At 50.2% G+C, this 12,291-nt stretch overlaps 1 protein-coding gene across 1 annotated transcript; it reads right to left on the bottom strand.

Moving 5' to 3' along the window:
• Positions 1–6,413: 6,413 nt before the first annotated feature.
• IUM83_11707 (uncharacterized protein) lies at positions 6,414–11,076 on the bottom strand (the record flags this gene model as incomplete). The annotated part of the gene is made up of 2 exons (XM_067936281.1): positions 6,414–6,619; positions 10,866–11,076. 2 exons carry the CDS (start codon positions 11,074–11,076, stop codon positions 6,414–6,416), a joined length of 417 nt encoding a protein of 138 aa, XP_067798573.1.
• Positions 11,077–12,291: the final 1,215 nt, after the last annotated feature.

Below are 12,291 nucleotides of genomic sequence, written 5' to 3'. Positions count from 1 at the left end.
GCCGCACAGACCAGTACTGCGCGCCCCCGCGAGCCACTCAGTCCGGTACTCGAGCTTCCAGCAAAAGAAGCACTGGACGACCTCGCCTCCAGAGTCATGATGACCCCGTCCCCCTGACTTCGCCCCACGGTTGGGCAGACGTCGCTCTCCACCTCGCCGACGGCCGCGCCTTACGAGCCAGCCGCACCGGGTACCCGCGACCAGACGACAGCGCCGCAGCCTGCTTCGCCCACTGCGTCTGCACCAGCCAGCGTCGTCAGCAGCGGGTCCGCCGTACCGCCAACTGGTCCAGCTCCGCTCTATTCCTGCGCAACGGCGGCATGTCTACAACCAACGCTGGCTTCAGCAGCTTTCGACCTCGGCAGCTTTACTCGACCCTTCGCGCCGAGCGCGTACCCAACGCCAACCGTGCCGCAGAGCCTTGCACTAGCAGAAAAAGTGGATAAGCGCTTTGAACTTTTCGCTGGGTTGCGCCGTGACATGGGTGCGTCCACGCATCCGCCACCGCGGTCTGCGCCCGCGGTCGTGCTGTCTGACGTCACGACGTCAGTGGCGGTGCATGGTGGTTGTGGTTCAGCGAACTACTAGCAACTCCCGCTCTTCAAAAGGAGTAGTGGGATGTTTATACTTTAGGGATCATTGTAACATGAATATAGTGTCTTGTACTTTCGAACATTATGCATGATTACCGAGTAGCGCATTCGCGCCAGGACGTAACTAATATACCATTGGATCTAAGCTACCAACACCATTTACCACGAGCAGAACTCGGTTCATGCGGAGTAGCATAAGTATGTAGATGCACACACAAAAATTGGGGAGATACGAGAGTACATGTAGGTCGTACCAGCGTTAAGTCGGCCCAGTCGATTAAACGCGCAAAGCACATGCAGGATAAATCGGTCCTGTCGAATTGAGCAGCAGGTTCAGTCGACCCAGTCGAACAAACCCATGTGGCACTGAAACCTGCAGTAAGTATGCCAGATGAATTTTAGGTGAGCCAGTTACATTTTTGCTTGAACCAGTCACAATCTAATCGCGCTTGCTCCGCCACACATTTTTTTCACGCCGGGAGCAGCAAAGGAAACATGGAGAAAAACGCTGAAAGGTACTAGCTACCTAAGCCGAAAGGTGCTAGCTACCTAAGTCGAAAGGGTCGAAGCAATTAAGACATGACAGCAGCACCGACTCGAATGGAAACCGACTGAGGCGACTAAGCGTCTTGGAGTCCCTTCTGGACTGGAGGAATGAACTCTCCGATCGCGAACTGTCGTTCGTTCGAGAACCTCGCCCAGATCCGGGCGGAAAAAGGAAAAAACTGGAGACGAGCCAGATCGACAATTGCAGCCGTACGAAGATCGCGTAGTTGAATTCTACACAAACTTCTTAAGGGATGGTGGCTCGGTGACCCCTGCTGAACTCCTACACTACTGCAATTAAATTCCCGAATTTGCAGTTCGAAACGGAAACACCAAATTAAACTGGGTGGCAAGATCTATTAGATATTACAACCCGAATGTAGCCCTGCAGCCGAAAGAGGAACTCTCTAAGCGGGCGACTGCCGAGCAGAAGGAAGCGGCGCCCGCCGCTGCGCCAAGCACCAGCACTCCTGCCGCCGCCGCTCGAATCAAATATGCGCACGCCGCTGCCGCACCAAGCACCAGTACGCCCGCCGCTGCCGCACCAAGCACCAGTACGCCCGCCGCCGTCACGCCAAGCAGAAGAACACCCGCGGTTGACAAGCATGAGATGAGTGGGCGCATGTCCAAGGATCTGAGCTCCAGGGCACCCGAGACGGGCTGCAGCACGGTAGTGGCCGGCGCTGGTGCTGTTTGCTCCAGCACCAGTGCACATGGCAACCCCGACGACCCCGGTAAAATGGCCAATCGGGATGAACGTGACGGGCGTTACTAAATTTGTCGTTTTTGGGATGTTGGTTGTCCAAGCCGCCTACGGTGCGTCATCTGAATTACACAAATTCAAGTTGTTCAAGTTTACTAAGGATCCTCGTATTGCGGCTATTATGATGAAAAGGTGCCGCCACCAAGAGTGTCTGCGGCTTCAGATATCTCAAGAAACCTACCGGTATCGCTAATAACGAAGTGCGAGGGACTTGTGGTTGCCCTGCTAAATAGGAAGATCGGCCTGGCTGAAAGTGCCCTTGTTGTGGAGATTGAGACAATTGGTATATTGCATACTGCTGTTCTCAAGATGAAAAGGTGGCACGCTGCTGGGAAAGCATCCACCACCACCACAGACACTCTCAACTGGCTGCGCACGATTAATACCACAATGCATGTCTTCCCCGATTTAGATCCCATCGCAGCACCGTTATCAAGGCCAGGTTACAGAATCTCCCGCTGTTTGCTACGTCATATTTTTTATCGTGACCTTCCAACTGTTATAATTTACTCGAGCAACAAACTAATTCTAGTTAATTTTTATTATCGCTGATGTAGTTGGAACACTTGGATCTAGCCGTCAGAAGGGCTGTCGGAGATGCCACGATAAACTTGCTTTTGACCAAGCTATTTGGAGGGAGAGAGGGAGTAGCATTTATCGAGCCTGGAAGTATCAGTATTGTCGAGAGTGGAGTCCTTCGAATTGGGACGGCAGCGCTCGCCAAACTCGTTGGTGACCTGGGTAAGGAGTTCATCCTTTTACCTATTAACTGTGATGTTTTAGATTGATGTAGCATCGTGATCGACATCGCGAAGGATCAAGTTCGAATCTACGATTCTATGTACTCCACCTACTCCGATAGCGTCAAAACGTTGGCTAAGACGATCGTCTCTACTTTCCCGCCTCTGACGAAATCCAGATACCACATGACTCCTTACGTATCCAAGCTCGGTCACCAAGTTGACAGTTTCAATTGTGGAATATTTGGATTGCGATATTATGTTTGCGGTACAGATATTCTTGCGCGTAGTTTGAAGTATCAAAATCAAGTCGCGTACATGTCATTAGGCAAGTTTTCTATGACGGCGCAGGAAAACCCGCTTCCGTATCTGCGGTACAGATATTTGTGCTTCCACACATATAATATACATGCCGATTTTCATGTTTGGCAGTCGCTTGGCAGCCGCGGAATCGCCGAGCGAACGCCGCAACCGGGACATGGGGATAGACTTGCCCACTGTGTGTTTGTGTGTTGGACAAAGAGCCGCATGGAGCAGTACCGTACTTTTTCAAATGTTCATGTATTTCTCTGTTTTAGAAGATGCATTACGGGAGGTAGTTGTCGTATGGTGGGTTGCGCCTATCCACGTATTTTACTGGCGCGCTGTTTTGATTTTAGCTGGCGCCCCATCTGTATTTTGTTTGCGCCCTTTTCACGTAACGAAGTCGACGCTCATACGGCGATTTGGTCGCATGCACTCAAACGCGAGGAAAGACCAGTACGAATAGATTCGACTGCCAAATTCTTTGAAAGCGAGGACGTCGACTCCACGCTCTTCTCTCATTTCGATATCTGTCTGCTCGACAGCAACCACCTCATCACTTTCGTGCTAGATAAGCTCCTCCCCCTCGTATCTCACCACATCCATCGTAATGTTTTGCCTACTTCCTGTTTCCACAACCAAGTCAGCGCTACAAGGTCCAATAGAAAACACTGCGTTTTGCCCGTGAATTCAAGTACGTTGCACAAGTGGTCCTTAGGTAGTTTTACACGTAGGCAATGCACAGATCTTGCAAGAAGCAACTCTTGCCGCCCCAGCTCTCGTATCCAGCACTGCGCGAGGGGGTTTGTCGCCTGTGCATACAGAATTAAGTGTATTCGTTAGGCGTCAATTAACGTAAAAGTAACATGTAGAGCTTACAATAAGGCTAAGATTTACCTGACTGGTCGAAACTCATCGAAAATTCATCCGAAAAGAGAAAGTTGAGCAAGCTGTACCAGCAGTGTTGTGTTTGTGCATCAACTGTATTGTCCTCGACGGAGGAAATTCCTAGCGCAATTCCAATAAAGTGACCAGTACTACATCATGTTGGCGAAGTATGGCGATGTGATCATCATTTTTACGCCGTCCCTTTACATTTAGGCCTCATCGAGTGCATTCCTTTCGTATAGCATCCGCTATCTACGTGTCGTAGTCGTCATGGGGCTCCGGCGATTGTTCTGCAGCTTCAGGTGTGGAGGCATCACTATCACCAAAGCTATCAAACTTTTCTTAGCGTCTGTTTCTAGCCTAGCAACGAGAGGAGGACGGGTTGAGCGAGCGATCCCATCGTCATGCACGGGACTAGTGTGAGTGGGCCTGGGGAAATAGAGCGCCTTGGTTTGGTTCAGACGTAGACGCCGCCGGTGACATAGAAATGCAGGGTTGAAGCCGGGCTGATCTCATCATGGACTGTTGTTGGGATGTAGAAGGTATTACTAGCTCATGCGCGAGTGAAAACACTGGATTTCGTTGCGATGCATCCGATATGAACGGCCTCAGGGTAGAGGTACCTTGCTGAGCGGTGGCAGACTGCAACTGGTGGTCTCCATCCTCTTGTCCCCACTTTCGCCGGATTGGCCATCGGCACGAAGTGATGAATCGACATTCTACCCACACACAACACAAACATAGTCATAAGCACCCATATGCTGTTGCAGCAGCAACATTTCTGTGTGCACGGAATCCCGGTGCTGCACTCTCTCCTGCACTCGGGGGTCGTTTCTAAAAGTGGCCCGAAAGCTTTTGAAGCCTGTGTGGATCGCATGTGCGTTCTCAACCGATTCGATCGCATGTGTTCGCATCGTGCAGAAATGTGCGACGCGATGCGGGCGGCTGAGTGAAAAGGGCGCCAACAAAATACAGATGGGGCATCAGCAAGGTGCGTGGACAGGCACAACCCACCATACGACAACTATCTCCCGTAATGCATCTTCTCAAACAGAGAAATACATGAATATATATGAGAAAATACCGTACTGTTCTATGTGGCTCTTTGTCCAACACACAAACACACAGGGGGCAAGTCGATCCGCCGTGTCCTGGTAGCGGCGTTCGCGCTGCAATTCCTCGGCCACCAAGCGGCGGTTGGGCCTGAAACATGGCACATACTTTCGCGATGAGTACAAGTGGGTCGCGTTTTAATTGCAGTGCTGTAGCTTTTATTTTGACTGACCTAGAGGTGCGCTGAGTTTTGTACTATAGGTTTTCGACGAGTCGATGCCCCATGAGCAGTAGGAGGACTTACGAACAGTGTTTGTGCGACGACGAAATGTACTAGTTGTTATCGCCGCCGCGAGTCGAAGGCAGGGCTTGTGGGAGACATTCTAATACTAATTAATAAAAGAAGCAAGCATGCATGTGTCTTGAACGTCAAGAAAACTAAACGCATGTATGAAATACCCGTAACGCAGCAGGTGTTGTCTGCTGTTATCGACTATGTCGGACTCAGTCGCACCGCAAAACTGCTCAAAGACAGCCATCACGTACTGTCCGCAGCGGTACGTGTTCTTCTGCACGCCAAGCTCATAAACAAAGTTTCTGTAGCGGAATCACCGATTCACCGGTGTTAGCAGATTGACGATCATTTTTGCCAGAGATCGCACGCTCGCTTTGCCACTCTATCAAGTGGGTTATAGAGTAGGATGTTAGATGACGCAACATCCACGATGAAGCTACCCCAGCGGTTTCCGGCAATGATGACAGGAGCCAACAGTGTAGCGTTCACTGACGACCATCTTGCTTTGAGGGCTTGCGCATTCGGCTTGTTCTTCGAACCTTTCTCCTCTTCAGCCAAACACAGGACCGTTTGGTCGAGGTACACTACATCTGACCGATCTCGAAAGAGTCCGCGCACGATGGCATTAATTGACGAATCGGTCAGCATGCCGTGGCAATATCCTGGAAGCTCGCCTTCACAAAAAATAACATGGCTTAATAAAGCAAATGAATGTTGGCAAACTGGACGACCCTCTGTCGCAGAGAAATGTAATGACTGCATCCACGAAATGGCTGTTTTAACCATATGCAATAAAAAAATGCTCGAAGCCACTTCTCCATAACGGCTAAAATTGGCGTTACCACAACACCGACCCCTTTAATTTCCACAGCCACGTCTTCCTTAGTGGGACCTGGCTGCCCGGCTAGAAATTCAGACACCTTCTCGTCGCATTTGGCGATTATGCGTAGAGGTAGGATAGCCCGCAGCTCGTCCGGCTGTGTAATCGACTTGGCCTTCGGCAACTTGTTGACGTTGTACGCTCCAACGACATGCTTGACGTCCACCTCGAAGAATATTGCATCCATAGATTCCGACATGCCACCGTGGTAGTCACGTCCCTCCAGCATGTTGGTGGCCCCCAGAAAAGAGAGCGGCAACCTCGTCGAAATAGAGACATCATCATACCGCCTATTCGACTGGATGGTTTCCACATCGGTGTCCACCCCCTGCGCACCGCCACCACATTCGGGCTACTTATCCTCGTCGCCGCTATCCTCTTTCTCCTCTTGACTGTCCTCCTTCTCCTCCTCGCTGTCTGCGCCCTCCTCCTCCCTCTCGCTCCGCACTTCGACCTCGCTTGCCTCCGTGCGCTCGTTGGGCTCGTTGTCCTCGCTAGCTTCGGCTGACCGCTCGTCACGGTCTCTGCTGTCGCGGATAAGCTGTATCTGTTTTGACACTATTCGATAATAATGTTTAACAAAACGTTGAGCCCCGTTTTTTGTGACATGACAACGAATTCTGGAATATTCTGACAGTATTGCCTAATGTCTTTCGTAAAAAGATACATTGAGTTCCATTTATACCCACTGTTTAACATGATGTGACGTACGAACGATTATCAACTTCAAATTTTAGTGTTACATGATGAAATGAGCTTGTCCGTTTATTATCTCCGCAGACACAGCTACTATGACAACCAAAGCAATGTTCGTCGCGCGAACTTAAAAACGATAGGCTTGATTCACAGCTTGGGCTCACTGCTCAGCTTCGTAGTCTTGAAGGCGTCCATCCCCAAAGCTCACTGATCACTTGTAGACACCGTCAGAGCCACCACTTCTCCAATACATGTGCAGGTCTCGTCTGTGTTCGCGTTCAATGCGAGATCATCCATGACACACCACTGCAGGGGATGACCAGGCTGGCGAAGGAAGAACCGATCCAGCCGGTCTGCATCCTAGAACTCGCCTTGATCTGTTTCACATTTCAAGACAGGGCGCCAAGATCGTGGGCGCTCAGGGGTCCTCCTAACGGGCACACTGGCCATAGCGGCCTGGACATCCAATAGACCCAGAATCGACTAAGAAGCCAGGACATGAGAACAGACCCGCCCCAATCGCACGACCGATTCGCACCTGCAATGCAGGAACTCCGGTACGTTTCGGATGCATTCAGCAGACTAGTCGAACCGCTCAGGAAACGTTTGTGACGTCACCAACACTCTGCGAAGTGGCAACAGCTCAGTTTCAAGTTCATCGGCCTTGGTACCGCGGGGTAATCGCCCATTTAAGGTGTGTAGATAATTATCTGCGCGTTCGTCAACAACTTCAGCCCCCAGACGCCCCTGTCCTTCCACTATGTACTTTGACGCATTGAGCACAACCACTATCAAGCGGCGACGGCGGCCACGGCCTTTGTCGACTCGTTTGTAGTTGCTCTCTGTTACTATCAGCATAGCCTTTGCGATCATTTTTGGAGGTACTAGGTCCTTACAAGGTGAAGAGCGCTGTCAACGCACAGCGTTTCACCATCGGGTCTCATTATGCGTGGGATAATTCCCTGCAAAACTTCGCTTGTTGATACCGTTCAACACGTTTTCTTTGTGGGAAAACATAAGGTAATACTACGTTTCATTTACGTTGGCTTATCTTTTTTTTCTGCTGCTATGGATTTCATCCGGCTTCTTCTCATTTGTATCTACACTCACGAGGAGGGCGAGTACTGGGAACGTGGATGGAAGATTCAGGAGCATGTTTACTTAAAGGAAAACTACATGAACAACGGACATGTGGGATTGACGTTACTTAGCTATTTTCTTTTACTGATACATAGCGGTTATACCGAATTCAATATTTTTCTGTTTGTTCTCTAGTCTGAATATTTTCTGACAGCCACACATCTGGTCTTGTGCTCGTATACAAGCTGTAATAAAGATAAGAAATATGCCAATAACTCATTAGGCGCCTGTCCCCATTTTTCAAGCTACCAGTTCAGATGTGAACCAGACTCATCCTGTTCCTGGCTATCTAGTAGCGACATCCACGTTCATCTTTCTCATTTTTTGTTTTTGCCGTCGACAACGCAAGCCCCCACTCTGTCGTGACTAACCGGAACGTGTTAAAGACATGGACATACACTGACGAAGCTGGACATTATGTTGAAAGAAACTTTGTCGGCAAAATTAATCCGCCTTTCATGAGGGGAGGAAAACGATTTTGTGGAAAATAAGTACTAAGAACACGAGGAGATTTCCACGTGGGGCCGAAGAGTTGGCGAGGGTCATCGACTATTCAGTCCGCATGAGCATTGTTCCCAACTAACACCTCGGCTAGTGGTGTAGTGATGAAGCCTTGCCCAGCTAGCACTTTGCTGCTAAGCTTTTGAATGTTTGTCAAGGTGTATTTGTTTTGGGCATCGAATTGCACGCAATCACACAAAAAAAACACAAAGATACATGGAGTGCCACAACAAACTAAAAAAGGGGAAGTAAGAAAAAAACATTCACGGCACTTATAGGGTAGTGCAATTTTTTTTAATACGTCTTCCACTTCTCCTCAAAACGTGTTGCTTACATTCCATCCAACAAGTACAAAATGAAGCCATCAGATGCATAAACCCAAGTCAAAGTGCCGTAGAATGGATCGTAGCCGAAATGAAAAATAAATAATCCGGCCCCTTTCTTTGCCGCGATATGATTGTCTCGATGCCCTGCTGGCTTGGGGTGGTGCCTCCGACGCCGGCACTGTTGATGTGCAAACGGTTCAATTTCTCAGCCAAGTACACGTCCTTAAACAACTTGGCGTGCGCGCGTTCACCGCTAGCGATCCAGTTTTAAGTGACCACAGACGACATCTTTGCAAACTGCTGGCTAGTCCGCGCTGATCACAGTAGATCGACACCAGGTCGCATAATCGTGTCATACGTTGCCTCATTGACCGCTTCTTGCATACTTAACTGATCATGTGAGGTCAGAATGCTGTGAGGACCACCTCTGGCCGGATTGCTCAAGCGTGGAGGCAATATCTTCCGAACGGTCGAGACTCTTCAAGACAGTTCTCACTACTATACCCAGGAACGGCTTTGCTCGACCCGATGTCACCTGAAATATTCTTGCGTATGATGTGATAGATTCGCTTCTGACAAACATGTCCGCCTAGGAAAGGAAGCGGCGAACGATGCCCATGTAACAGCAGCAAAGCCACAATCCACCCTTCAAAATGGAGTCTGTACGTGCCGTCCGTGCCGCACACCAGCTCTTCACTTGGTCTCGCACAACCTGCGTCACGTTTACAAGTAACGATCACCCCGAAAGACCCCCCCCCTTCGACTTGACCCTAGAACGTGACGGTGGTGGAAGCGGAAATCTGCAAGAATGCAAGGCGTGAGCAGAGTCGCACGTAGATGCCAGTATACGGAAATATTGTGTGTCACAGCCTCAATTATGAGCCGTAAATTCTCATTTGTAAAGAACCAGTTTATATATAGAAAAATTCAAGACCGCTTCCTACGATGTGACACTTTCCCTGATATTTCATTTAATTTAGTATATCTGCTCGTCAGACCGAGCAAATGCGCTTTGTATGCTAGTTCTGTGGGTGGTATATTGAGTGACGCAGTTCCAAATTAGGTGGGGGCACCTGTATATGAAGTACATGATTGCGCCAAGGCGCAATTGATTATGTTGAGATATCTGTCCTGGCCTGTATTCTACGAGTGCAGCTGGGCACTGTCGAAGATGATGCAGAACTAAACAACTGGCGTTTGTTTACAGTATGAGTGGCTATACATATACACGTAGCGGTTCAACCTCGTTTCCTTGTGTCTACGGATATGTTAGACTTCGTATCTACTGTATCATATTAACTCGGTTTGACAAGAGCGTACAATTAGCAATAAGAATTGTCAACATCAGTCGGAGCCTGATCAGCACAACAAACCTCAGACAAACACAGCAACCGTCACCTCGAAGTTCTCCTCAAACTAATCCCTCATGGAAGTAGAGGGTCGGCCAATCAGCGGATGGTCGATAGACCTGAGAGCCGAGTGCAGTCCGTACCGCTACTTCGGGAAAAAGGCAAATGCGTACATCTATTGTTCACACAGCGCCTTCGAAGCTGCGTCGATGGCGATGGCGAGCAGCGCATGGTGAATCGCAGCAGGAAGCGCGGCCCTGATGCTGCTTCTGGTGGCTCGTGTGATCCACCTGCTGGTCGTCCTCGTCGGCCACGCTGGCACAGTGAGCCGACGCACGGGTCGGCAGTCGGTTGTGATGCAGTGATCATTAGTGCCACTCTTTGTCACCGGCAGCGCTGGGCACGCGCAGCAACGGTGGGTATTTCGCTCATCAAGTCCTGCTTCCTCCAGCCTGCAAGGGTTGGTGCTGATTTTCGGGATAACGCTGGACCCCACTACAATAAAGCGGAGCTCCGATTTCCAGGCTGGTTGGACATCGGCAGCGTCGGTACGGCCGTGGCAGACCCGAAAACTCCCCAGCAGTCGAGCATCAGTTGCCGTAGTTGACCAGCCATAATCGGTTGAATCCTGCATAGATAACCTCATCGACCATATCGTTAAATACATTGACTAACTCGTTGTTCTCGCCAGGCCCAAGCACATCCACGTGGGCACTCGTGATGTCGTCAGCTTCAAACTCGGTGATCTCAATGTGCTGTTAGGCAACTGCTCAAAACCCCATCAAGGCTCACGCTTGCCAAGCAACAGCACTCCTTCAGGAGCTTCAAGCACCAGACAGTTGATGCCACTCAAGCACAAAGACCCAGCTGTGGGTACGATTTTCATGTCCGGTTCGACCTTCTCATGACACAATGTCGACTTGCCGCCAGCAGCAACAACGTCTAGCGGCGAGTCAACCGCAACAGTCGGCAGCTCCGGCATCAACGCCTTGAGCTCACCCATCACCGGACAACCAATAATGTTGCTGTCAGAGCCCGGGCTTTGCAGAAAGGATCATCTAGCACACCGCTGTCCACAGACCAACAGAAGGTTCACCCTCGGTAGTGCTTCTTTTGATGCGCTTCTGCAGGTGGTTCCGTTCGACACGTGGCGGTTCCCAGATTTTCGCTGACGACGCGACTTTACTGGACCGACTTGGAGTCTGTATTGAATTGTGATTGGTGGTGCGTAGATGCGGCGCATTTGTACCCGTGTGATATGAATGACGACAGGATATGGACGTGTTCTTGTGTAAAGAATCCTGCGCCTGACCGCAGATGGGTCCAACTGGCGAATTCTGGGCATGCCCACCAAGGATGACAACGGGCATTCAGTCCAACCCCCGGAATTTCCATGCCTAAAGGCTGGCAAAAAGTGTCTTTGGAGAACGTATCCCAGAGTACACCTCGCTTTCCTGTGGTCCAGATAGACAAAGTGGGTCAAGTACCATGAAATATCCACTGCCTCTGCCACGATCACTCGCTGGAGGCCGGATATAACTTGTCCCGATTATCCATTTGAATGGTCCATGTTATGCATATTCGATGTCCCTCGACGGTATTGATGACGACAAAGGCATTCAAGCGTCTGGGCAACACTGCTAAGTGGTACGTTATGTCTACAGAAGATAGGCGAATGGATCCTTCGCATTCTCCCCGAAGTATGTGTTAGTCAGAGCGATTTGTGGAGTATGAAACCAAACGACGACGGCATACAGACCGAGGAGGACACTGGCGCTGACAACGCCGCAGACGACGATGCTGCATCAAGGCGGACACTGATGGGTTGCCCGACAGCAGCTTACGAGGACCGCGCTAACAGGTACTGCATAATCAGCACATGTGGTTGGTGTTGGAGACCTGGAGGACACAATACCCCCCTCCCCCCGTGTAAGGTAAGTAACACTGTCTGAGTGTTACATGAACTCACTTTGCAACTTACTATCAAGCGCACAAACTCCATAAAAAATTCTTTGACGAAATCAATAGCAAGCAACTCAATACCAGGCATGACGCGGACTACGAATACGACGCAGAAGGCGGCGTTAAGATGACCGTGTCTCAACCGATCTTCGAGGTGGTGGACGGACCGGAGCTAGTCGTGTGGTGCCACTGCGTTCGCCCGAGGGCGCAGGTAGTACGAGATCAAGATTACTGAGCGGCGCTTGACCGCGGGCGA

The sequence above is a fragment of the Phytophthora cinnamomi genome (genome assembly GCF_018691715.1).
Source record: "Phytophthora cinnamomi strain GKB4 chromosome Unknown Contig8, whole genome shotgun sequence".
NCBI lineage: Eukaryota > Oomycota > Peronosporomycetes > Peronosporales > Peronosporaceae > Phytophthora > Phytophthora cinnamomi.
Note: the sequence above shows the minus strand (reverse complement) of the source record. Positions and strands in the feature narration are given on the sequence as shown.